Source organism: Cervus canadensis, chromosome 16, assembly GCF_019320065.1.
Source record: "Cervus canadensis isolate Bull #8, Minnesota chromosome 16, ASM1932006v1, whole genome shotgun sequence".
In the NCBI taxonomy this organism is placed as follows: Eukaryota; Metazoa; Chordata; class Mammalia; order Artiodactyla; family Cervidae; genus Cervus; species Cervus canadensis.
Genome location: NC_057401.1, coordinates 930287 through 956366, shown reverse-complemented (window position 1 = coordinate 956366; position 26080 = coordinate 930287). Strand labels below are relative to the sequence as shown.

General features: G+C 44.5%; 1 protein-coding gene across 2 annotated transcripts in view; it reads left to right on the top strand.

Moving 5' to 3' along the window:
- Positions 1 to 15349: 15349 nt before the first annotated feature.
- Positions 15350 to 26080, top strand: part of SLIT3 (slit guidance ligand 3) — a 717262-nt gene continuing 706531 nt past the window's right edge. The window contains exon 1 of one of the 2 annotated variants that reach the window (XM_043488926.1): positions 15350 to 15982. In XM_043488926.1, the coding sequence (XP_043344861.1) occupies positions 15354 to 15982 (629 nt within the window). In that variant the 5' untranslated portion in view covers positions 15350 to 15353. The remainder of the gene's footprint in view (positions 15983 to 26080) is intronic. The other variant, XM_043488927.1, reaches the window with a different exon arrangement.

Genomic DNA, 26080 nt, shown 5'->3' with positions numbered 1-26080 from the left:
AATAGTGGCCACAATTTTATACATGAAGAAACTGATTCTTAGGTGAAATTGGGGGGGGGGGAAGTTTACTGAAATATTAATATTTATAGATGATAAAATTTTCCCTGAGTGTAGTATGATGAGTCTTGACAAATGTATTTAGTTTTAAAACCAAAACAATAATTAAGATTTAGACATTTCCATAACTGCAAAATGTTTCCGTGTATCTTTTTGTAGTTAATCAACTCCTCCCACAGCCAGTTCCTAGCAACCAATGATTAATCTGTTTTTATATATGTTTTTTGCCTTTTTATATAAAGTCATATAAATGTAATTATGACTATGTTTTATACTTTCTTTCACTAATATAATGCTTCTAAAATTCATCTTTGTTGCTTATATCGATGCTTTATTTCTTTTTTTTCCATTTATTTTTATTAGTTGGAGGCTAATTACTTTACAATATTGTAGTGGTTTTTGCCACACACTGACATGAATCAGCCTTGGATTTACATGTGTTCCCCATCCCGATCCCCCCTCTCGCCTCCCTCCCCATCCCATCCCTCTGGGTCTACTAGGTTGTATTCCATTACATGTGTTACTGTTCAGTCTCTCAGTTGTGTCTGACTCTTTGTGACCCCATGGACTGCAGCATATCAGGCTTCCCTGTCCTTCACCATCTCCCAGAGCTTGCTCAAACACATGTCTATTGATTCAGTGATGCCATCCAACCATCTTGTCCTCCGCCATCCACTTCTCCTCCTGCCTTCAATCTTTCCCAGCTTTGGTTATCCATTCAGCAGTTGATGAACATTTGGGTTGCTTCTATTATATGATTATTATAAACAAAACTTCTACAAACATCTGTAAACAGGTTTTTTTGTGTACATGGATTATCAATTTTCTTGGTTAAAATACTAGAAGTGAGGGTTCTGTGTCACATAGTAAGTTAATTGATAACATTACTAGAAACTGCCAAAGACTTCACACTTTCACATTCCCATCACTAATGTGTATGAGGCCTCCAGGTGCCCTACATTCTCAATGGCACTTTTTAATTTTAGTCAGTGAGTATGTAGTGGTTTCTCACTATGATTTTAATTGCAGTTTCTCTGATGACTAGTGATGTTTAGTTTCTTTTCATATGTTTATTTACCATTTCTGTGTCTTCTTTGGTAAAGGGTCTGTTCAAGCTTTTGCCCATTTTTTATTAGTTTCCTTGTCTTACTGAATTTTGAGAGGTTTTTTTAATATTCTGAACACAAAGCCATTATCAGATATATGTCACTTATCTTTAATTTTCTTAACATCTTTCAAAGAAGAGATGACTTTTAATTTTGATTTCGTTCAATTATCAGTTCTCTCCTGTTATAGTCTGTGCTCTCTGTGACATCTTCTAGAAGTTTTTATATGTGTAACACTGGCATTTAGATACAGACCATTTCAAGTTAATTTTATATATGGTGCAAAAAAAGGTCGAGGTTATTTACTTATTTAGCATATAAATGGCCAATTGTTACAGCACCCATTGCTGAAAAGATTATCTTTTACATACTGACTTACTCTGGCACTTTGGTTGAAAATCAATAGCCATATATATGAGTGGTCTATTTCTGGACTCTTGATTGTATTCCCTTGATTCTCTTTTAGTCAATACTACACCATCTTGATTACTGTATCTTTAATAGTAAGTCTTCAAGTGGGTAATGTGGCTATTCCAACTATATTCTTCTTATTCAGAATTACCTATTTCAATGATTTTAGTTCTTTTGCTTTTCAATATAAATTTTAGAATTTTCCTGTCAATTTCTACACAAAAAAATCATGCTAGGATATTGATTGGGATTGTATTGAATGTGTAAATCAATTTGAGGTAAATTGATATCTAAATTTTCCAATCCATGAGCACAGTTGTATCTATCCATTTATAAGATCGTCTTGGTTTCTTTCATCAACATTTTGTCATTGTGAGCATTTAAATCTTTTGCATCTAAATAGTTCATGTTTTTAATGCTATTATACAAAAGAGTCTGAAATGCAGTACTTGGGTGCAATCTCAAAAGTGACCGAATGATCTCAGTTCATTTCCAAGGCAAACCATTCAACATCACAGTAATACAAATCTATGCCCCAACCAGTGATGGCAAAGAAGCTGAAGTTTACTGGTTCAATGAAGACCTACAACACCTTCTAGAACTAACATCAAAAAAAGATGTCCTTTTCATCATAGGTGATTAGAATGCAAAAGTAGGAAGTCAAGAGATACCTGGAATAACAGGCACGTTATTGGCCTTGGAGTACAAAATTAAGCAGGACAAAGGCTAACAGTTTTGTCAAGAGAACTCACTGGTCATGGCCAACACCCTTTTCCAACAACCCAAGAGATGACTTTACACATAGACATGACCGGATGATAAATATACAAATCATATTGATTATATTGTTTGCAGTCAAAGATGGAGAAGAAGTATGCAGTCAAAAAAAACAAGACCTGGAGCTGACTGTTGCTCAGATCATGAGTTCCTTATTGCAAAATTCAGGCTTAAGTTGAAGTAGGGAAAATCATTCAGCCGTTCAGGTATGACCTAAATCAAATCCCTTATGTGTTTTTGAGTTTTGTATGTATGATTGCATATATCAGGAATTTGCTTTAATTTATTTTAATTGGTGAGTAGTATTCCATTGTATGAATATATTATTTTTAGTTTTTTATCTAGTCATCAACTGGTGGATATACACATAGTCTCAATTTTTGGCTGTTATGAATAATATCACTATACAGATTTTCTTATAGATATATCTTTTCCTTTTTCTTGGGCAAGCACTTAGAAGTAAAATTACTGAGTCCTTTATATGATAAGTATATGTTTAATTTTTAAGAAACTGTCAAACTGTTTTCCAAAGCAGATATACCATTTTTATCCCTACTAGCAATGAACAGGGGTCCAGTTTCTCTATATCCTCATCAAATCTTAGTAATTTCATACTTTTTGGTTTGGGCCATTCTAGTGACTATATAGTGGTAGCTTTTGATTTAAACTGGCATTTATTTATGACTAATGATTTTTTGCATCTTTCCATGTATCTGCTTATTATTTGTATCTCTTTCTATATTTTCTTTGATGAAGTATCTCTTAATGTCTTTTGCTTATCTTTAATTTGGCTGTTTGTCTTTTAATTATGAAGTGGTACAATTAAAAAAAAAAAATCCTGGATGCAAGTTCTTTTTCTGGATTTTACCGGTTGTTAATCCCTCCAATGCCTTTCATTTTAGATACTGTATCTTATAGCCCTAGAAATTCCATTTGATTCTCTCTGTATCTTCATTTTTTTCTACCTCCTTTAAATTTCAAGTATGTTTATAATAGCTATTTTAACATCATTGTCTGTTAATTTTATCATCTCTACCATTTCTGGGTCTGTTTCTATTGATTTTACTTTTTTCTATTTTATAAATCATATTTTCAGGCTTTTTTGTGTTCCTGATGACTTTTTATTAGATGACAGTCATTCTGAAGGGGTTCCCAGGTGGCACAGTGGTAAAAAAATAAGTCTGCCTGCGATGCAGGAGACTCAAGTTCAGTTCCTGGGTAAGGAAGATCCCCAGAAGAGAAAATGGCAGTCCACTCCAGTATTCTTCCCTGGACAGTCCCACAGACAGAGGAGCCTGGTGGGCTAAGACCCTGGAGTCACAGAGAGTCAGGCACAACAGAGCGCACACATGACGCCAGTCTTTGTGAAACTGACATTGTTGAGTGCTCACATGGTGTATTTTTTTTTCAAGAGTGTGAAACATTGTCCTATCTCACAGTTGAGTTACATGAGCTCAGTTGAATTCTTTTGAGATTTGTTTTAAGCTTTTCTTAGGTACATCCTCTTTGTAGTGTTGTTAGCTGTGTTATAAAAGCAACGCTCTTCTGAGGTTTTTACCCAGTGGCCTATGTATTATGAGGGCCTTTCACTGTGGAATTGCAGTGTGAACTCTAGGAATTAGGATTATTCTACTGCTCTCTGCTGGTTCTTCCCTCAGCCTCATATAGTTCTCTCTTACAAACTCTCAGCCAGAAACTCAGAGGAGCCTCTCTGTAGATTCTTAGAATCCGAAACTCTCTTCTGTTCAGCACCTACTTGTCAAGTGTACGGTCTCACAACTCGAGACTCACTGGCCCCTGTAATCTTTGTCTCTTCAACTTAGAGAGAATGCTTAGTTCTCCTGCCTGTACTTCATCTTGGAAAATGTCTCTAGGCAGTAAGAGCAAATTTCTACAATTCATCTCATTTGTTTCTCATTTCGGGGAGCACAGTCATGCACTTCTAATTTTCCAGTATTTAAAATCCATCTTTTTCATACATTGTGCCCAGTTTTCTATGTGTTTAAGAAGGGAGGATAAATCCAGTTCCTGTTACTGCATCATTGCTAGAAGCTTTGGATGAGAAGAAGGATATGATCTTACATGTTTTTTAACATTATGAGACTGATGGGTTAGAAGTTGATTACAGAAAGTAGAGAATGATGGAAGCTAGGATGTAGGAGGCTATTACTATAATCCAGGCCAGATGTGACAGTCACTTGTGGGAACAGTAGACATGAAGCAAAATGGTAGAATTCTGGACTTGACGAAACAACAAACAGGATTTGCTGATTGTTTGGATGTTGAATATAAAAGGAAGAGAGCAGTGAAGGATGACTCAAAGAATGTTGGCTAAGTAACTAGAAGAATGGGGAGGACAGTTTCAGTAGAATGTTGGGAAGAAATTCTGAAAAGGATGGATTGAAGAAAGAATGGTGAAGAGGATTCAGACACACCACTGAGGATACACAACTCTCTCAAGGAGTTTAGTCAATCACATTCCATCTCTCAAGGGACTCACAGTCTAACTGGGGATGAAGGCAGAATTGTAAAGAGAAAATTACATTAGAGTAAGGTGTACAGTAATAGAAACTTCTATAGCCAGAGATCAAATGAAGAAGTCTCTAATATTTGTTGTTGTTGTTCAGTAACTATATCATGTCCGACTCTTTGTGACTGCATGGACTGCAGCACACCAGGCTTCCCTGTCATTCACTATCTCCCAGAGTTTATTCTAACTCATATCCATTGAGCAGGTGATGCCATCCAACCATCTCATCGTCTGCCACCCCCTTCTCCTGCCAGTACAAAATATTTCACAGAGGTGGTGAGGCTTGAGTTGCATGAAGAAGGACCAGGAAAATTTCACCAGAGGGAAGAGGTGGGCAGGGCGTTGCAGAAAGAGGGAAGAACATGAGATAAATGACAAATGGCAGACACTTCAGTGCATTCAGGGGACATTAATTTTCTATGGCTCAGCCTAAGGTGGGAATGGGGATTTGTGAAGGAAGGCAATGTCAAAGAATGTTCAGACTACAGCACAATTGCACTCATCTCACATGCTAGCAAAGTAACGCTCAAAATTCTCCAAGCCAGGCTTCAACAGTACATGAACTGTGAATTCCCAGATGTTCAAGCTGGATTTGGAAAAGGCAGACAAACCAGAGATCAAATTGCCAACATCTGTTAGATCATAGAAAAAGCAAGAGAGTTTCAGAAAAAACATCTACTTCTGCTTTATTGACTCTGCTAAAGCCTTTGACTGTGTGGATCACAATAAACTGTGGAAAATTCTTCAAGAGATGGGAATACCAGACCACCTTACCTTCCTCCTGAGAAATCTGTATGCATGTCAAGAAGCAACAGTTAGAACTGGACATGGAACAACAGACTGCTTCCAAATAGGAAAAGGAGTACATCAAGGCTGTATATTGTCACCCTGCTTATTTAATTTATATGCAGAGTACATCATGTGAAATGCCAGGCTGTATGAAGCACAAGCTGGAATCAAGATTGCCAGGAGAAATATCAATAACCTCAGACATGCAGATGACATCAGCCTTATGGCAGAAAGTGAAGAAGAACTAAAGAGCCTCTTGATGAAAGGGAAAGAGGAAAGTGAAAAACTTGGCTTAAAACTCAACATTCAGAATACTAAGTTCATGGCATCCGATCCCATCACTTCATGGCAAATAGATGGAGAAACAATGGAAACAGTGAGAGGCTTTATTTTCTTGGGCTCCCAAATCACTGCAGATGGTGACTGCAGCCATGAAATTAAAAGATGCTTACTCCTTGGAAGAAAAGCTATGACCAAACTAGACAGCATATTAAAAAGCAGAGACATTTCATTGGCAGCAAAGGTCTGTCTAGTCAAAGCTGTGGTTTTTCCAGTAGTCACGTATAGATGTGAGAGTTGGACTATAAAGAAAGCTGAGCACCAAAGAATTGATGCTTTTGACCTGTGGTGTTGGAGAAGACTCTTGAGAGTCCCTTGGACTACAAGGAGATCCAACCAGTCCATCCTAAAGGAAATTAGTCCTGAATATTCATTGGAAGGACTGATGCAGAAACTTCAATACTTTGGCCACCTGATGTGAAGAGCTGATTCATTGGAAAAGACCCTGATGCTGGGAAAGATTGAAGGTGGGAGAAGAAGGGGACAACAGAGGATGAGATGGTTGGATGGCATCACCGACTCGATGGATGAGTTTGAGCAAGCTCTGGGAGTTGGTGATGAACAGGGAAGTCTGGTGTGCTGCTGTCCATGGGGTCACAAAGAGTCAGACATGACTGAGTAACTGAACTGAACAAGATAAAAAGGCAGTGAAAAGGTTAGTTGATAAAGACTCTTCTTTACCATGTATATACCTTAGACTTTATTCTGTAAGTAATGGAAATGCCTCTAAGCTCTGGAATGTGACTGGAGGAATTGAATAGGAAAGCTGGTTAAAGGGCCTGAGTAAGAAGCCATTGAGGCTTGAATGAAGCCAAGGAGATAGTGTTGGGGGTAGGATCTCACCGAGACTTTAGTTGAGGAATCGAGAGGTTTTGGTGAGCTGATGGATGGAGTGAATTAAGAGGAAAAGAGGAAGGAGTTGAAGATAACATTTAGCTTTTTGGCCTGGCCATTTGAGGAAATGACAGTGCTACTAGCTAAACTTGGGAAAACAGATATTTGCACAATAAAATATTTTACATGCCTTCCCCAGGACTGAGAATTCAGTCAATGAGTGCTGACTCAAAGGGTAGGTTAAAAGGGCTTTAATCTCCTACCCTGGTGGTCTTCATCATGTCTCCTCCCTGCCTACCAGTGGCATCAAAAAACCTAAAGGCTGAGGGAAAATATGATGTTGCCTATACAGATAGCTTTAATGTAGTTCCCTTAACTAGTTTGCCTTTTATCAGCCCCTGGGGCTTCCCTGGTGGTTTAGACAGTAAAAAAAATATGCCTGCAATGCAGGAGACCAAGGTTTAATCCCTGGATGAGGAAAATCCCCTGGAGAAGGAAATGGCAACCTACTCCAGTATTCTTGCCTGGAGAATTCCATGGACAGAGGAGCCTGGTGGGCTACAGTCTGTGGGGTCACAAAGAGTCGGACAGAACTGAGCGACTAACAGTTGTATATAAATACCCCTGGAACTGCAATAGATTCTGTATCAGATCAGGATAATCTAAGAGCTTACATTTCTCATTATACAGACAAGTGACAGAGGTAAGATCACTCATTGTTATACTTTGCATAGACTGGTGTCAATGGAACAGTAAGGGACAAATAACTCTGATCTTCCCAGAGCAGGTCTCCCTCAGGCTCTAGGATCTAACCATAGTGCCCTTCTTTATGTTCCTCCAGCCAGTCATGCCACACTGCAGGGCCTTCACATGTTCTGTTTTGTCTCTTGGGATAGTGACCTGCCCTACTCCATAACTTATTATATCATAGCAAGACTCTTCTTGTCTTTTGAGTCTCTTTCCCCTAACCACTTCTTAGAACATCTGTTAACTTCAATTGGTCTTCATCATGTTACATTATTACCTCTCTTCCTAACATCTTGTAATTTGTACAAAGTACATCTTTGTACTTTCTTGTTTAATTGATTATTTTACATCTGTTGCCCATGCAAGACTTTATGAGTGGCAATCATGTTTACTTCGTCTTCACTATAAGATGATTAATATTACCTGTACCTTGAATGTACTCAGTAAAGATATGTTATATGAATAAGACATAAAATGCAGATAATGAGGGTTATTATTTAAAAGCATTTTATCTATGAGCTAATAGAAGAAAATATGATTACAGGATGGGAGGAATTCCCTGTTGTTTTTGAAACCGTAACACACACAGGTAGTAGCTTTCCCTAAGATTGATCCTGTGTGATTGTATAATTGCCAAGATTGCATTGGTGTTTTAGCCTGGGTAATTAATGCTAATGGATGTAATAAACAACCCCAAGATCTCAGTAAGAGTTTGGGTTTTTCTCAGGTTACAGTGTTTGATCACTGTTTTCTATGTGGTAATTTAGGGGCTCCAGCATCTTCTTTTTTGTGGCTCTACTGCTCTCTCAGTGATACTTTGGGATCCTTCATTGAATCCCTTCTATTGTGTCTAGCTAACAGTCAGAATGGAGAAGTCAATGGCAACCCACTCCAGTACTGTTGCCTGGAAAATCCCATGGGCAGAGGAGCCTGGTGGGCTGCAGTCCGTGGGGTCTTGAAGAGTCGGACATGACTGAAGTGACTTAGCAGTAGCAGCAACAGTCAGAAGGAAGTCTTACCTGGTTATATAAGAGATTCCGAAGACCAACTCTGCAAGTGGTATGCATCACTTTTGCACACATTCTGTTTGGTCAGAATGAGGCACATGGCCCCCATGTAACTGCAAAGGAAGCTGGGAAATGTAGTCTTCCTGTGTGTCCAGAAAAAAGAAACTGGATCTGTGAGCATGGAGCCAGCCTCTGCTGGGGACTTCAGTTGGTTACCGTGAGGATTATATAGTTAAAATATGCAAAATACTCAGAATAGTACCCAGTGCATTAGGGACATCCATGATTCCAGGTAAGTTGCAAGAGGAGTTTCTCTGTTTGCACTAATTGCTGTTTGCTAAACAAAGCTAGTATTCTAAAAGTTTCTGTCAAGCCCAACAGCTGGCTGGAGAGTTTCGTGAGCCCCAGTGCCCAAGGAGGCCAGCCAAAGATGCGGATGTTACCGCCAAATCTGTGCGGCACATCCTCATGCTTTGTTTAATTTGGTTCCCTGGGTGGGATAAGTTTTATGAGCAGGTGTTCTGGTTAATTAGGTGATTAATACTCCTCAAATTGGAGAGTCATTTCCCCAGTGACAGTTCTTGCTTTGCTCAAATATGAGACAAATCTTCATTGATAGTTTGAAGAGGCAACTGACTGAACTCATCAACCTTCCAGGCCTCCCAGGTCATCACTCTGGCCAACCCCAACAGCTGGCTGAGTCACCATCTAAATGCACCAATTCAGGGAAACAAAAGCGCCCCCAGATCATCTGGCCTCCTCTCAGACCAGGGCAAAGTTGACCTGGAATCACATTAACGGTTTCCTTCTGGGGATTCCAATCTGTATCATTGCTCAAAGTCAGAGTCATTGTCTCTACACAGAGGCCTCCGACTTCTCTGGCAAGGTGACCAAGCCCCCTCCAAAAGCAAATCAGGTATCCAAGTTCTTTCTCTCAAATTTTGTCTCAGATCAATAGAAATATGTCCCCAAACCCTCATACACCATGTTTCCAGAGCCCTCTCACCAACCCCACACACCATTCTATTTCTGCCTTCTTGCCTTTGCTTCCCTCAATGCAAAGACTCTTTTCCCTCTCGTTGATTTCATCAAACGTATGCATCCTTCAAAAGCCAAATGGTATTCCTCAGCCCTCCTGATTCAGCTTGAAGTGCTTTCTTCCTCTTTAGAATTTTCATAGCAATTACTATATGACCCATGTCAATTAGCATTTAATTATATGTCATATCTTTTCTTTTCTTTCACGTATCTTAATTTTGTCTTCCTAATTGGATTGTTGCAGCTGTGGTCTATGTCTTCTCTTAGGCATGTATGAAGGTTCCAATAATCGGTTGTTTGATTGCTTAAATTAAGCTAGATGCCACTCGCCCTTCTAGAAAATGGTCCAGATCCATTCTATTGTACCAGCTTAAGCCACCAACTGAAAGCTATGACCACTTACTCATGTTCCTCACGTGTTCCAGCTTTGTAACCACACAGGGACTAGGTCTCTTTCTCCAGTTCTACTTACAAAAATTCCAGGAAAGACTCTGACTTGCTCATTTCAGTCATTTGCTGAACCCCTAAAAAATCTGTCTTGAGGGAAATAAGATTATGTAAGAACAAGAAAGTTCTAAGCCACAATCACAATAGCTGGAGTAAAGAGTAACAGTTGTCCACAATAGGTGTACCTGGATTTTGGAAGATTCTGTTTCTTTATCTTCTTCTCCATTATTATATTATTATATTATTTATATATATTTATATATATTATATTATATATTATAGATGATAATTATTATTATTATTTTAAAATTAGGTATTCATCATTAAGTATTTATCTTGTCAGAATGGATCCTGCTTCTTGGGGAGACAATAGATCAACTGTCAATAAGCCGTTACTATTTGTGCTTTCTCAGAGAAGAGAGAAAGAAGACTTTGCTTTGAAAAAAGATATCTTTCCCTAACCCTGTTCTAAAATTTAAACTCATGCATTGTTACCTCTCCTAGGGGGATTTAATGGGGATAATAGTCTTAATGTCAAAGTGGAGGTTTCATCATCTCTCCCTCCCCTCCCTGTCCAACTACTCTTCAGACATCTGCTTCTGTGGCTCGGTGAACAGTGTGTTCTTTTCAGGGTCCCGGGTAGAAAATGGATGACACAGCTCAAAGGAGTAACTGAAGAAAGCTTAATAAGGGGATTATTTAGAAAAGCAGGTTTAGGATAACAGGAAGTGTTCTCACTCCCACCCGCAAAGAGGCAAGGGGATGGGACTAGAACTTAGAAGACAGGTCAGAAGACATGAATTGTGGCCTCTGATGGAGGAAGGCAGCCACTGCCAGACTGAAGCCCTTGTGGAGAAAGTCCTGCCTGCGTTCCTCCAGTTCTCTTACATCCTGCCAGTTCCCCACATGACCAGACCCAAGAGTGTGCAAGCGATACAGCCCTTCAAGGTCAGCTTCCTTGGTAACAGAGTCGGGTGACAGTGGGCAGAGAATGATGTGGACAATCCATTAGACAATGACAAGCATAAATGTTAAGTTTTAATGGAGCAGGAAAAAATGTATCAGAACGAGAGAGAATATATATAGTTAGCAAAGAAACCTCCCAGGAATTCTAGAAGAATGTAACCTCTTCCTCCCCCAAAGATCAAGCAATGTTAATTAAAATAAGTAAAACTATGACAGGAGAATAGGAAGATTGGGAAGATCATTCATTCATAGATGCATTCATTTATTCATGCATCAGTCATCAAAGATTTATTTGTACCTCTAGGCATCAAGCATGCAAAAATGGATTAGCTGTCTCTGAATGTTTGAAAATTTTTATGATAAAATGTTGGGACAAATGGATTATATATGGTGACTGCCCTAGAGAATCTAATAGTCTGGCCTAGCAAGATCTCCTAGAGAAATCAACAGTTAAACTGACTCTGGGAGACCCAGATAGGGAAGAGCAGGGTAGGATGTTCCAGGAGGGGTGTTTGGAGGGTGTGGGGGAGTGGTGGAAGATGAGGTGGTAAACACAGAAGTCTATTTCAAAGTTCAAGATTGCACTGTCAGATTTGCTAGAAAGGTCCCTTGATCATCAGAGCAAAAGATGGATTGGGAGTGGGAGGAACAAACAAAATTAGAGAACTGATGCGGGGGCCAGTGTGAACAAGGGCCACACTGAAAGCTGGTGTTCATAACCGGGAACAATGATAGGAAGACCAGAGATGAAGAGGGGACAGATTCAGAAAACAGTCGTGGGGAGATTTAACAGGGCTCCGTAACTGAGTGGCTGTGGTGTGAGGCAGAGACGGGATGCTTTGGTTCTGTTTTGCCTTCCCCTACATTTTTACCTAACAGCTCCCTGAGTCTCCTTTGACTGCACCACTTCTACCTGCCTAGCTGAGTATAGTTTGCAAAGAACCCTCACCCATGGGTTCTTGTCTTCTTAGACCAAGAAGGTGATCACGTGATGTCAGCAGGCCAACCAGTCCTTTCCTCCTGGCTGTTTGGAAATCTTAGGTGCTTGGCACCAAGTCCTTGCCTTGGTTCTTGTCTTTTTTGGAACCCCCCTCTTTAATTTGTTCCTTACATTTTTATGTTACCCCAAAATCTTCTTAAAAATTCATTTCTTTACTTCAATTAGTTAGTTGTTGCTGCAACCAGAAAACTTGCTATAATTAAAATGGCCTTACATTGAGACAGAAAACAGGTTAGAAGAGAAAGTCTGAAGTGGCTTTTCCTGGGTGAATGGGTGGGTAGTTTGCTTTTGAGAAGGCTATGGAAAAGTAAAGGGAACATTTTTTTGATTTGAAGAAAGATCCAAAAGTCCCCAGAGATTTGTGTAGCACTCTGAAAATAATTCCACAGAGCATAAAAGTCATCTCTGGAACTTAGACATAAAGTCCTACCCAATAGCCTGACCTCATAAGGACTTAGACTTCTCTACACAGAGTAATTCTTCCATGAGGAGGCTGACACATTCTGCAGATTCCTTGGAATCAGTGGAGCGGGGGAGTGGGTGGAGCCCCATACTAGGCATGCAGAGCCCTGGGATCTGGCTCTGGCTGGCTTATTGATGTACTGCGTGACCTTGTACTGGTGCCTTTCCCTCTCTGAGACTTAATTTCTGTGTTATTAGATATAAGCGTTGAACTTTATTGGGGGTTCTCCAAAAATTTTGAAAAAATATTAAGTTTACATGCAAAAGGGGCAGTGATACCGGGAAACGGCATCAAACCCCACTTAAACAATGTCTGTGTGTTTATATGTACATGGCCGTGCCGGGCCTCGGCTGCAGCCCGTGGGCTCTCTTTCACCGTGGCATGCAGGGTCTGTTTCTCTGACCAGGGGTTGAACCTAAGCCCCTGTTTTCGGAGGACAGAGTCCTAGCCACTGAATCACTAGAGAAGTCCCTTGAATTGAATAAACTTTAAACCATTTTATTTTGGGACTCTTAAATACTCTTTAATACACTTATCTGTGATGCCATCACCAGGAGAGGTGAAAGGGAGCAGCATTCCTTACTTTATTTTTGCCCAAGGAAACTTCCGCCCATGGAAGCACATGTGGAAGCAGCAGTTGTCAGAGCGCACCGCAGAGATGGTGGGGCAGGCGGTGTCTGAGGTCGTTCCAGCCCGCACACCCCATGGCTCTGGATAGCCGGTGTCCTCTGTGCCTCCTGTTTCTCCCACTTCCCCTTTCTTGGGGTTGACTGACTCTGGGCTCTGTTCTAAGGCGGCTCTCCCAGGGAAGAGCAAACTTGAACGCCTATAAAGTCACTTAAAGACCTAGTCAGGCTCATGAACTCCCCTCCCAGCAGCTTAAATGGAAAACATCCCACCTACCCCAACACACACACACACCCACTCGTACACTCATATACTGTGCTTAGAGCCCAGCCTGAAGGGATTGCAAAACATGCTCTAGTATGCATTTGGGAAAACAAAGAAAACCCTGCTCCTTTCTGCTCCAGACAGTCTGAGACACTTGTGTGCCCTTGGGCCTTTGCCCAGTCCTCTCATCTGCCTCACTCCTGGTACTAAATTGGTTCAAGGTTTGGAGGAAAGCTTCAGAGGAAAGGATGTTTCGAGTTCTCAAATGCTGAAGTCACCCATCGACCCTCTATGGCCACCAGAGGGCGATGACAACAGCCTCTGTGCTGAAAGCTGCTCCCAAGAATAACAGTAAACTGCACCTAATGTGTTTATGAATGATGGAGGGGCTGAAGTGTGTCCGTGAGTGCATGTGTGTGTACATGTACATACAGTTCGGTGCCTGGGACTAAAACTTTGAAAATCTGCTAAATACAAGAAAATAAAATCTGCACCTCTACTATATATTCACAGGATGTAGTCCAAGCAGGAAAATGCAGTAGATGGAATCAGAGTGGCATTTGTGTGAAAGAAAATAGAAGAACTGTCAGAAGCGTAGTTTTTGTTGGCACTGTGTATATGAGAGCATACACGCACACATGTGTTATATGACTGAGTGTGAATGTGTATGAGAGTATGTGGAAGCATGTTTGTATACAAGTGGGTGTGTGTGATGGTATGTGTGATGGTGTGTGTAGGCATTGATGTATTTGTAGGTACAAGTGTGTGTGTGTGTGTGTGTGTGTGTGTGTGAGTGAGTGAATGTGTATATATGCAAAGGCTCATTCAGATGTTTTCACTGTGAGCAGACCTCAAGGAAGTCTGGGCAATACTTCCTCCAGTTCCTGCCCTCTCTCTCCAAACAAACAAACAAAATCATTCCTACAAGTATTTATGGAGCCCCTAACACATGCCCCTCCCCAGGGCATCTGGAAAAGCTCAGACCTGGCCAGTTTAGAGGGGGCACTGGGAGAGGAAGGCACTAGAGGCCAAAGGGATGCCTTGCATGCAATGAGTGTTTTGAAAAACACTTTCTCTTCTTTGATGCTTCAGACAACCCAGACAGGCGGGCCCAGACAGTGATGTGGCCTCCTTGCTTTGAGGAAATCAAGGCTTAGGTGACACAGCTGACCCAGAGTCACCTGGTCAGGAAGCAGAAGCTCAAGGCCTAGGAACCCAGCACTGTCAATCCAGGGGTCCACAGCCCAGCCATCACGACTCTTAGCACAGCCAGTGTTGGGGTTGGGCAGAGAAGCAATGCTTCCAAGGAGGGTTTACCAACAATGGCCTGAACAATTCAGGTGGCCGTTTTCTGACACTTGTGACCGTGGAGGGCAGTCGTGTCAATGCAGCAGGTCCTTCAGGAAGAAGTGGATCTTGGCCAAGATCAGGCAGGATCTTTTAAGGATCTTGTCGATGAGGCAGGGCCGCAGCTTTGGTGGATTGTGAAGTCAAACATGGTGAATGAGAGGGCCGCAGTCTGGGGTCCCCAGTGGCTGTGTGGCTTCAGGCAAGTCACTTCACTTCTCTGAGCTCTGAGCTTTTAACCTATAAAATAGGGGCACTCAAATGCCCCCTTGCGGGACGATGTTGGGACAGAAGGTAAAACTGTAAGCAGCATGCCTAGGTCAGCGCTAGAATAAAGAAAATGTATCATCAGCCTGTTCAGTCCTTGGCTCCCTAGAGTGAATAAGCCTCAATTCTGGGGCCCTGCTGGCCAACCGAGCCCCTCTTCCCGCCCGTTCCTTCTCCCTCCTCGGTGGCCTCCTCCCTTCGTGCTCCCCGGTCGCTCCAGCAAAGTTCCCAACTTAGTCGACATGACGCGCGGCGCAGCCAATCGGAGGCGGAGCTGGCGTTTTTGGGGGGCGGGAGGGGTGGGCCTCGCGTCTCCGGTGTCTGCCCTGCTCAGTGAATGGAGAGAGCGAGCGCCGGCCAGCTCACCCAGCCGCCCCGTGCGCCAGCCGCCGTCGCCGCCGCGCTCCAGAGCCCGGCCCCAAGCCGGACGCCCCGGGCGCCGCGCCCCACTGCGTTCTCCCCAGGTTTCCGACCCGGCCCGCGCCCCGGGCCGCGGTCCGGTGGGGCCAGGGGGCGCTCGGCACCTGGGCACTCCGAGCGATGCACAGCGGGGCAGCGCCGGCCCCGCCGATGGAGCTGCTGCCGCCGCCGCCGCCCGGCGCACCCCGCTCCGCCCGCGCCCCGTGCGCCTGAGCGCCGAGCTCGCTCCTCCTCCGCGCTAACTCCTCTGCCCGCTCCCAGGCCGTCCGTGCTCTTAGCTCATCTCCGCGGGCTCCGCGCGTCTTGCCCTGCCGAGGCAGCCTCCTCCGGGCGCGGGCCCCTGCACACTATGGCCCCCGGGCGGACGGGGGCCGGCGCCGCCGTGCGCGCCCGCCTGATGCTGGCCTTGGCGTTGGCGAGTGTTCTGAGCGGGCCCCCAGCTGCCGCCTGCCCCACCAAGTGTACCTGCTCCGCCGCCAGCGTGGACTGCCACGGGCTGGGCCTCCGGGCGGTTCCCCGGGGCATCCCCCGCAATGCCGAGCGCCTGTAAGTACCCCCGCCCCGCCCTACCGTACCCGGGCCACCCACCTGGGTCCCACAGAAGGGCCCCCAGGCGCGCCAGATCCTTCCTTTCCCCTTGGTCGCGTTGGTTACAATCTCTGCCTCCCCCGTCTCCTGGATCGGATCCTCCACCCTCTGAGTTGGGGGTCTGTGGCTTTGGACAGGTCTAGGGAGCAAGGGCTTGAGGCCCCTGTGATGAGCGAAGAGCAGTGTCTCTCCAGGGGTGAAGGGTTCCAGACGCAGGGCCAACTGACAGTTTCCAAAGAGAATGCTGGCAGAAGGCAAGGGAGGAGATGACACTGCAGCCAGGGAGGTCTTACGAAGAGGTCTTAGAGTGAGAGGAAGGGGTCCGCCCGTTTGAAGAGGGAGGGAAGCAGAAAGCCGAAGGGCGATGGGGCGACAAGGCACGGGGACTAGGAGAGCGGGCCCCAGGGACTGTGACCAGCGCGGAGATCAGCATGGGCCAGCCGCTCTCTGGCTGCCCTTGCGAGCAAAGTTGAGAGTGTGTCTGAAGGTCTAACTTCTGAGGAACCAAACCAGTTCAGAGTGGGTGCTTGCAAAACCCGCCCTGCCTGGAGCGCAGCCTGCGAGATGCCAAGTTGCAGCCCGGGTGAATTTTTTATGGCTCGGTTATAAATGCCTCTCCGAACGGGGCCAGAGAATGGAAATGCTGACAGCCCTTTAAATGAGAGCGAGCGCTATAATCTTACAAACCGCACTCAACCTCGGATCCTGGGCTTGGCAGCAAGAGGAGAGGCGCTTGGAGAGTGGGGTGGATTGACCCTCGTTTTAACCCCAATTGTGCAACCAAATATTTACTTTTCATATGTCAACGTTTTGGAAACATTTATCATTTTGATCCTCGGACCAATTTCAAAACTTGGACTGGGGGTGGGCTCTTTCTAGCCTGCGGTCCGAAGTGAAGAAGGAAGGAGAAATGGTGGAGGGGTGTTGGAAGGGACTGGGAACACAGCCCAGAAGTGGGTGAGGGTTTGCTGTAGCTGGTAGCTTCCTGCTGGTCTTGGTTCTCCCACTGCCCCTTCCCCGCATGTCTTAGAGGGTGCAGGGGTCTTTGAGATTCTGCCTTCCCGGCTTTAGTCTGGAGGAGAGTGGCAAGAGACTAAGATGGATTGTCTTAGAGTGTGTTATTCCTGTTAATCACCTCCTGTCACTTCATTCTCTGCTGCCTACTCTTTATGTGTCCCTGAGCGGAGACTCAGTAGAATTGCCTTCCTTTTTCCTGCTTTCCTTTGGTTTAAAACATTTTTTTTTCCCCAAGGGCAGTGATTATTCTGTGGGGGTGAACCATACCGTTCTAGAGCAGGGTAGAGCTGAACCTTCATGCATACACGTGGAAAATGTGGCTTGGAAATGTGAAATGACTCGCCTAAGGTCACAAAGCAATTTGGTGGCAATAAAAGGGCCAGAATCCAGGCTTCCACAACTGAATTCAGACATTACATTCTACCATGCCAGTGAAAAACTTGTTTTAGTGGTGGTTTTGGAAACCTATAACTGATAAACTAAATTCACCTACCTCCTCACACCAGGGCCAACCACATGAGTGAGTGAAATAATAACTATAGCTAATGTTTAACAAATGCTTTGTGTGCCTCAGTTTGTTTACATGTATTATCTTACTGAATCTCTACAACTGTCTTATTAGTTACAAAGGGAATGCTTATTATTCCACTTAACTGTTAAGCCTTTTTGTCATTGGCTCAAGGTCATGTAGTATCTAGTTAAGTTTGAATTCAAGTGTATCTGGCTCCCAAGTAGACACCCTTTACCCCTCTGCTGGACATCCTTGGAACAAGGGTCAGCTTGGACCAAGATCTGTAAACAGATGGTCCTGGGAGGGTTCTCCTTGGGCCAGGGTCTTAGAATAGGCACCTGTTACTGCTGCTTCAGGTGGAGTCTGCAAACATTGACTTGCTTTGACATTAGCTCTCCTGTTTGGGGTCTCTTTGATATTTAAAATCATGTGGCATGTTTGAGACAGCAAGGAGAGAAGGCCCCTCTACTTCTGGCATGTAGGGAGTCCTCAAAAGCTGCGGGCACAGCTCTGCAGCCATCATGCCACTGCACTGCCTCCCCCAGGAGACCCAGGCAATTGGGGGCTGCCCATCTGCTCTGTAATTGAAGAAACTGGGTGGAGACTGGAGTCCTGGGCATTCCCATGGGCCTCTGCCATCATGGCCACCAGCAGGCACTGGCGGGGTAGGGGGTACTTTGAAATGTGTGAATCTCATCTTCCTTGGTTCTGGTCACTGATGTCTCGTTTGGTGGGCTTGCATTAGGGTGAGGTGGTTGCCAAGGCTGGCTTTTCATCTAGTTTCTTTCCTCCTCTGGGTGTGGGGGTGGGGGCAGGTTTTACAGGCAGGCTGGGTCAGAGTTACTGCAGGGATTAGGCACAGCCTCCCAACAACAGTTCCAATAGTCCTTCCTCATCCCACACCCTCTCTCAGTCAGCTCACATGTAACATTTCAATTCTGCATACTCTTGGGGGGAGGGGGTGGAATTTCTGAGTTATGCTAAGGATTTCTTTAGGGAGGAATTTTTCATTCATTCTTCCCTTCATTCATTCAACAAACATAACTTGAGCTGCATTCCAGTAACTGTATATAAAATCATGGCATATACAGAGGAAAACCAGTAATCCAACTTCAAGAATGTAATCAAAGGATGGAAGAAGGAACTTTCCTTTAGTAAGCCCTTTCAACTTCTCAAGGCTCATTTTTTCATGTGGCTAAGTTTTGTCAGCGGGGCTTCCTTGGTGGCTCAGTGGTAAAGAATCTGCTTGCAGTTCGGGAGCCACGGGAGACTGGGGTTTGATCCCTGGGTCCGGAAGATCCCCTGGAGAAGGAAATGGCAATCCACTCCAATATTTTTGCCTGGAAAATCCCACGGACAGAGGAGCCTGGTGAGCTATAGTTCACAGGATCACAAAGAGTCAAACACGACTGAACGACTAAACAACCACAACTTTTGTCAGCACTGCCTTTAGATGCTCAGGACCTTCCTAAAATCCACTTCTGATCTCAGATGTTTACGTTGCATTTTATAACAAAGAGGAAGCATTTTCTCCCTTCTGCGTTCTTGCTATTCTGTCTCCCAAAGAGCCTTTTATGAAGGGGTGTGTGTGTGTGTGTGTGTGTGTGTGTAGTTGTTGCTCTGGTGTTGTTGTGACCATGTCCACCTGTGGCACGCCTTTAAGGGAAACGTGCATGGGGATGATGTAGTCACCATCTGGACTTTGCTTCAGGCCTGGAATGGGGCCTGTTAAATTGTTCATAAGTAAGCTGGTATCTGTGAGCTAGGGGTCTGTGTTCTAGCATATTCTCCATAATGTCAGCACATCACATGGAGACACTCTCTGCCGTTTATAAACTACTGACAAATTTTTTTTTCCCTTCAGTGGGGAGGTGACACCCACAAGAAAGCAAAATAAATGCAGAGGAGAATTCCGTGTAATTTATTATCCAGAGAGCAGAGATAGAGGACGAGGGGAGAGGAAGTGGATGGTGTGCCTGAAACAAAATGTTTAGCATGGAGCACAGAGTAAACAGATGTTGCGTTTGCCCTTCTGAGTACAAAAGGAGCCCACGGATGTAATTCTTCTCCAACCACAATCTTGGCCTAGAAAAGGAGGAGACATGAAAATGAGCTCTCATGTAGGACCCCTTCGCCCCGTCCTGCCTAAAGGCAGGCGGAGGCCTGCTTCTCACCCACAGTGAGGTGGTGGCCTGAACAGTGGAGTGGGGCAAGAGTGGACATCTTTGGTTTTTCACTTGGCTCTGGAACATGCTGGAGACTGCTGTATTTAAATAAACATTTCCTGTTTGCAAAGGAATACGGGCTAAAGGCTGAAACGTGAGAATGTGGTAACTTAATTTTCTCCATCACTCCAGATGACGGCAAGCTTCGCCGGTGGTTGGGTCCAATAAAAACCGACACCGTGTCATAGGCTTTCCCTTACTTGACCACAGAGGTCCTGAGGTCAAGTGGGAGACTTTCCAAGATGCTCAACAGCCAGGCCCTGCATCCTGGTACTCCCAGCCCTCCAGGCCAGCTCAGAGGACCAGGAGGCAAACTGGTGGATCCTGAGGCCTCTCTGGACCAACCATAGGGATATGGCCTTTTCAGGGGAGTGGTGTTTTCCTGCTGAGTCTACTGGGTGGGACATAACAGCTGAAAATATCCTGCAGGGTGCTGTGCAACTTAGAATGGAATGTTTTCCTTCTCTGGGCCTCGTTTTCCTAAAAGTAGGATTCTAGTCCAGCGCATGGTTTTTCGTGTATAGTCTGTAGTTCACTGGTGAACTGTCAAAAGCCTCTTTCCCACAGCATAGAACAGTGTCTGGCACTTAGTAGGTTTTCAGCAAGTATGTATTAAATAAATTAATGATGAATCTCAAAAGTACACGTCTTTCTTTGGTTCATACAAGTGAAAGCTGAGTGGTTATAGATTTGCATTTTTATGTATGGCTGCAGGCTACTTACTAGTAACCTATTATATGAGTTATTAAGGGTTTCTAAAATTTAGCTTTCATGAACTAAAATTATTGCCTTACTAGAGTTACCAAGGAGTGATCCATTCTGTAGTCTGGTTGCCAGGCGTTGCTAAGCAACCTTGCAAAACTCCTACTGTGCACATGCCTGTGAAAAGAGCTAGAAATCCCGATCACTTAAACGTAGGACTTTCTAATCAGAAGCTCATCAGCGTTATCCTCCACTCTGTGGTTTTTGATTGCTGCTCTGCTGGTATTAATCCATGCATTTGTAGGTTGCTGTTGAGTTTTGCTTTTGTGCAGGAGCCGGGCCTTGTTTATTTCTGCGTATTTGCTACTTTGATTCTTTGTTTCTCTCCAGTCCCCTTTGTTGTCATTGAGTTGTTTCTCCCCTGGAAAGCCAGAACAACAGGTCTGAGAGCTGGGGAGTCTTTGGCACTAGGTGGGTGATGCAAGATGATTTCAGAGCCCCATGCCTCCTGGTTCAGGCCTGGTCTCTGGAGACAGACAGCTCTGTTCTGGCTCTGCTCCATCTTTGCTGTTGCACTTGGGACAGGTCACCCCACTCCTCTGGGCTGCCACCTGTTTCATCCCTCTGTACCATATTTCCACACCCGTATACAGGGGTGGCACTCACACTGGCCCCTGTTGGAATGCTGTGCACGTGGCCCAAGGCATCCGTGCGAAGCACTCAGCGCAGAGCCCAGCATGCTGCTTTTCCAACTACCATTCCTTATCTGTCAGTGTTCCTCTGGGGGACAATTAAATGAGATGATGTACCGGAAGTGCTTAACACAGTACCTGGCACATAGGCCTCCACAAACTCTTAATGACTGTGACCACAGCAGTTATTTCCATTTCTTCATCTCGGGCCTCATCGGCTGGAAGTTTTGAGATGCCCACTCGAAGTGTGCCTGTCGGGGCAAGCTCCCTGCCTGCACGTAGGCCGTGCCCAACCCCTTCGTGCCTGGTTGCCTCCCTCTCCTCCCCAGCTAAGCCCAGGTTGGCCTCTGTTCCGTAAAAATGAGATTACGGTTGAAGTGGTTCATATCTTTTCCATGGGCATGCTGCTCTGTGGAATATTTAAATAAGGAATGCATTTTATTTATTTATTTTGAGGGGGCTGGACTTTCATGCGGAATTTTTGGCCCTGACTTTATTTTTTCAATGCTTATTCCTCCTGTCTTTGCCTAAGTACCTACTTTTACTGCCTTCCCTTGTCTGCCTCTGTTACTGCTTTCACTTGAAACAGCTGTATTTACTAGCGTGCTCCACCCCTGTTCTGTAAGGTGGTCTTAACCCTTTTTGTAACTGCTGGAAAAACAAAAAACAAACAAAAACAAGGCATATTTTTTTTCCCTGAGAGATTTTCTGAGGCACCACTAATTCTGGATAGAGTAGATCCGAGGGTGCCCTGCTGTGGTTTCTGCTGTTGAGTTTTTCGAGGCTCCCGATTATTCATTATTCTCCAGACTTAAATTTAAATCCGTCTTACTCAGATGGGGAGATCTCTGCTGGGAGACCTAGGCTGTACTTTGAAACTGCTGCTAGCTCCAGTCTGCCAAAGGCTACACTCTCCTTCCCACTGTCTGTGGTCTTCGTGGTTCTGTTATTGGCACCGCGCTTGGTCCAGCCATTCCCCCAGAAACAGTGTCAAGTGTGTGTGATGAAAGATCCTCAATGCTGAAGCAGATTGGGAAGTGGGGAAGGAATACTTCTGTGAGCAGAGCTGTGGATTTCAGAGCCAGCTGGGGCTCCAGTCCTGGTTCACTTTTTAACTAGCTGGGTCACCTCAGTGTCTTCATTTATAAAATGGAAATGATAATCATCCCCTTAAATGGGACGCTGTATCAGATACATAGACTGCATGAATCCCAGTGCATCCTCCATAAATACACCTATTATCATGCTTATCACAATTCTTATTGACTATAGTCTTCGTTCCGGAGCACACTCAAGATAAAGCCTAATTTGGAAAAATATAGATTGTCGAGGTTGAAAGAGGTCCTCTTGTCCAAGTTTCGACCATGTGCAGGTTGGTCTTCCACCAGCATAATTTGGGGGAAAGTGGTCATTCTCCTTTGTTTGATTACATTTGGTGGTGAGGCCCTCAGTTCTTCCTAAGGCAATTTATTCTATTTTTAAAAGAAGTTCTAAGAAAACTTTATCTTTGGGGGTTGGACTTATCCGCCATTACTTGTTATTATACAGAGCAAGCAGAATCCTTTCCCAAACAATGGGGTTTCAGACATCTTACTGCCGCTGTATTTCTCACCACCCACTTACCCAAGGCTTCTCTTTTCTTCCATAAACTTTTATAATCACCTCAGCTGTTCTGTGCGTGTTAGACTTTGAGACAAGCGCTCTTTCCTTTCACAGTTTTCTTCCTTTAAATAGATTCCAATCCTCTTCGCCTTTCATTAGTTTGAATGAGACCTTCCACTCCCTCACTGTCTCACCTCCTATCGGGACCTGCTGCAGGGACCTCTTCGCTTGGTTCAGCCCCTGCCCCTGGGTTGGCTCATTCTGATCCTGCTGTTCACTGTCTCCCCAGTGTCTCCCCAGTCCTCCGTGCTGTTGACCTTATTTTCTCCCAGCCTCGATTTGTGCATTTGACTTTTGGCATTTAAGTACAACACTTTGCATTTATCCTAATTAAATTTTGGCAAATAGTTGCATTTCATCAGCTTTCCAGGAACATTTCTCCGTTGATTTTCCTTCCAGCATATTAACCACTCCTCTCCTCATTTCCTCTGCAGTTTTAATGAGCTTGCCCTATAGATCTTTATCCAGGTTGTCAATATAGTCAGCAACACTCTCTCAGTTTTTTCGACATCTTTCTATGGTCTGGGGTGTAGATTACATAAGTACATTGTCCTGTTCTTCCTGGCCGGGGTAGATACAAATCTTGAGGTCTTACTGGCCTGTAGCATCTTCTTTCCCTGGAGTTCTATTGTTCGTATTTCCTCTGGAATGATTTCCTATTAATGTTTAATTCCCCTGTATGTTGAGTTTTCTCGATACTCTTGGTTTCTTGTAGCCTTTTCCTTCATGACTTTTGCTTCATCCTTTTTCTGTCAAGTTTGATGCCAGAAGCCCCATCAGCCTACGATGTGGGGTGTGTGTGGGTGTGGGTGTGGGTGTGTGTATGTGTGTTATTCTCTCCTGTGAAATAGTCTAGCCTGAGAAATCAGGTCCTTCTTTTCAGCAGCAAGGCCCATCTGAGAACCTCCATTTCTCAAAGTGATTTCTTTGACTGTCTGGGGTGCCCACTGGTACAGAGCTCATTTGCTTGGAAAGTGGGTGAATGGATGTGATGCAGGACGAGGCATAGAGGACTGAAGTCTCCAGGTGCTCCTGAAGCCTCTGTAAACACTGACGGCAGTGGCACTGGGCTTCTCCATCACCAGCACAGCGCCCGTCTGTGGGGCCCTTGTTTGGGCCTGGTGCTGCTCCCACTCTGGATGTACATAGACTCTATCTTCAAACAGTCATGCCAAACAGGAACTCCTTGTGCCCCCATTTTACAGATAAGGAAACAGAGTCAGAGAGGTCCCTTCCCCAGGTGGGAGGTGTGGAGCCAGGGTTTGTCCAGGCAGGCTGGTCTCTGGTCTGTGCTCCCACTACTGGTCATGTTATCCCTCCCCAAGTTCAGTTAGCACACCTTGTCCAGTCTTCTAAACTTAGTTCTCAAAGAATGAACCAGAAGGGAAAAAAGCAAGATCCTATTGAATCAGTGAGAACCTATTGATGCAAGGTATCCTGAGAGGGGTTCCGATGCTATGTTCTGGCCACCTGGCAAAAGAGCTAGCCTGTCCGGCTTCGGGACATATTAATACGTGACGTTTGAATTGGAGAAGTGGGTTCCCATGGCGAGAAATAGGAATGTAGTTTAGACTCACAGAGTTCACAGTTATAAGAAACCTAAGGGGGCCTGAGCCCCATTTAAAATGATAGGAGCTGCTCTTAAGAAAGTTTTATCAACCGGGGGCATTTAGTGTGTTTAGGACTAAACCCAGTCTTAGGGAAAATATCACCATGGTTATGTGGTTAATTACTATGATTTTTTATTTTAGATTTGAGGGGAACAACCCTCCAAAAACATTCTAATGTGGCTTCATTTTTTTTTTTTTTTAATGTGGGCCTTTTTTTTTTTAAGTCTTTATTGAATTTGTTACAGTATTGCTTCTGCTTTGTTTATTTGTTTGTTTTGTTTTGGATTTTTGGCTGCAAGGCATGTGAGCTATTAGCTCTCTGACCAGGGTCTGAACCTGTACCCCTGCAGTGGAAGGCGAAGTCTTAACTGCTGGGCCACCAGAGGAGTCCCCTGATGAGCCTTCTTGGCGGGTGTTTTCCCCCACGAGTATCTGCCTAGCTCTTGCCAGGGATTGTCTTCCCTTCTAGCTGGTGGTACCACTCGCCTTCTTTCAGTCGTGATCTCTGGACTCCTGCCACCCTGAGGTTGGGTCCTGCTGGTACAGGATGTGTATAAGATGCAGCCTTGCTGGAATGAACGCGACTTCACTTTTCATGGTTTTATCACTGCTTGTGTGGGCTCAGATTCCTCTTCTCTTGTCCGAAATGCCAGTCTGAGTTCCTGACCCCTGATTCATTCTGCACTTTGGCAACAGCATGGAGTGTGGTTCCTGAAAGTCTGCCAGCACATTGAACCACCCACCTTGACTCCCTCTTGCGTTTCTCAGCCTCCCTAGTTTCTGTCTGCTCCCGGCGTATCCCCCTTTGCTCCCCTGCCCTCAGTTAGTAGATCCCCCAGCTCAGGTCCGTCTGCATAGTATGTCTGCGGTCTCTTCTAATCTGAGGCTTGTCGGCTTGACCATGGGTGTGTGCATCTTGTGTATCTCTCCTGGCCCTCCCCTTGACCCTTCCAAGCTTGGCTTCTTACCCAGTCCTGCCCTGCAGGTAGCTCTCCATTGCCTAGTACTGAATTTGGACTTTGACCATCTAAACCTCAGTTCCTGAGATTGTATTTCAGGAGGATCTTTGCGGCCTGGACCTTAGTTGGAGACTGGAGACTGCCAATCCATGGCTGTGTCCTGAAGACAGCCTGAGACTTCATCTTCAGGGCCACCCAAAGTCTTTCATAATGCCCAGGGTGGTGGGGAGAAGTCATCTGGGGCTGGCCCCTGTGAATGATGACTACAACGTGCTCCTAAACTCCATGCAACCCAAGCAGAGAATAGAGTGGCTTCTTCTGTGATTGGAAAGCTCAGCAATGATGATTTCATTGGCATGCTGTCTTGCTCAGAAATGTGTTATGAAAGTTTCTGGATCATCTAGTCCTTTCTGATATTCTGTTGCTCACCTGCACCTCTGCCAAGCTCTGTAATGTAGGTAGAAAGTGTTTTATGTATGAGGTTTCAAAGAGGTGTTAATGTGAAACCAGTGGAGAGTACAGTCTGATATAACCTTTAATGAGGAAAAAGACCTAGGGAGAAACCTGGTTTCCATCCATTTTTTTAACTGCAGGAACTTACAGGAGTATCTTTGGGAGTCTTAATTGTCTCATCTGTAACCTTTAGAATGGTGGGAATAACACTTCTCTCATGGCACT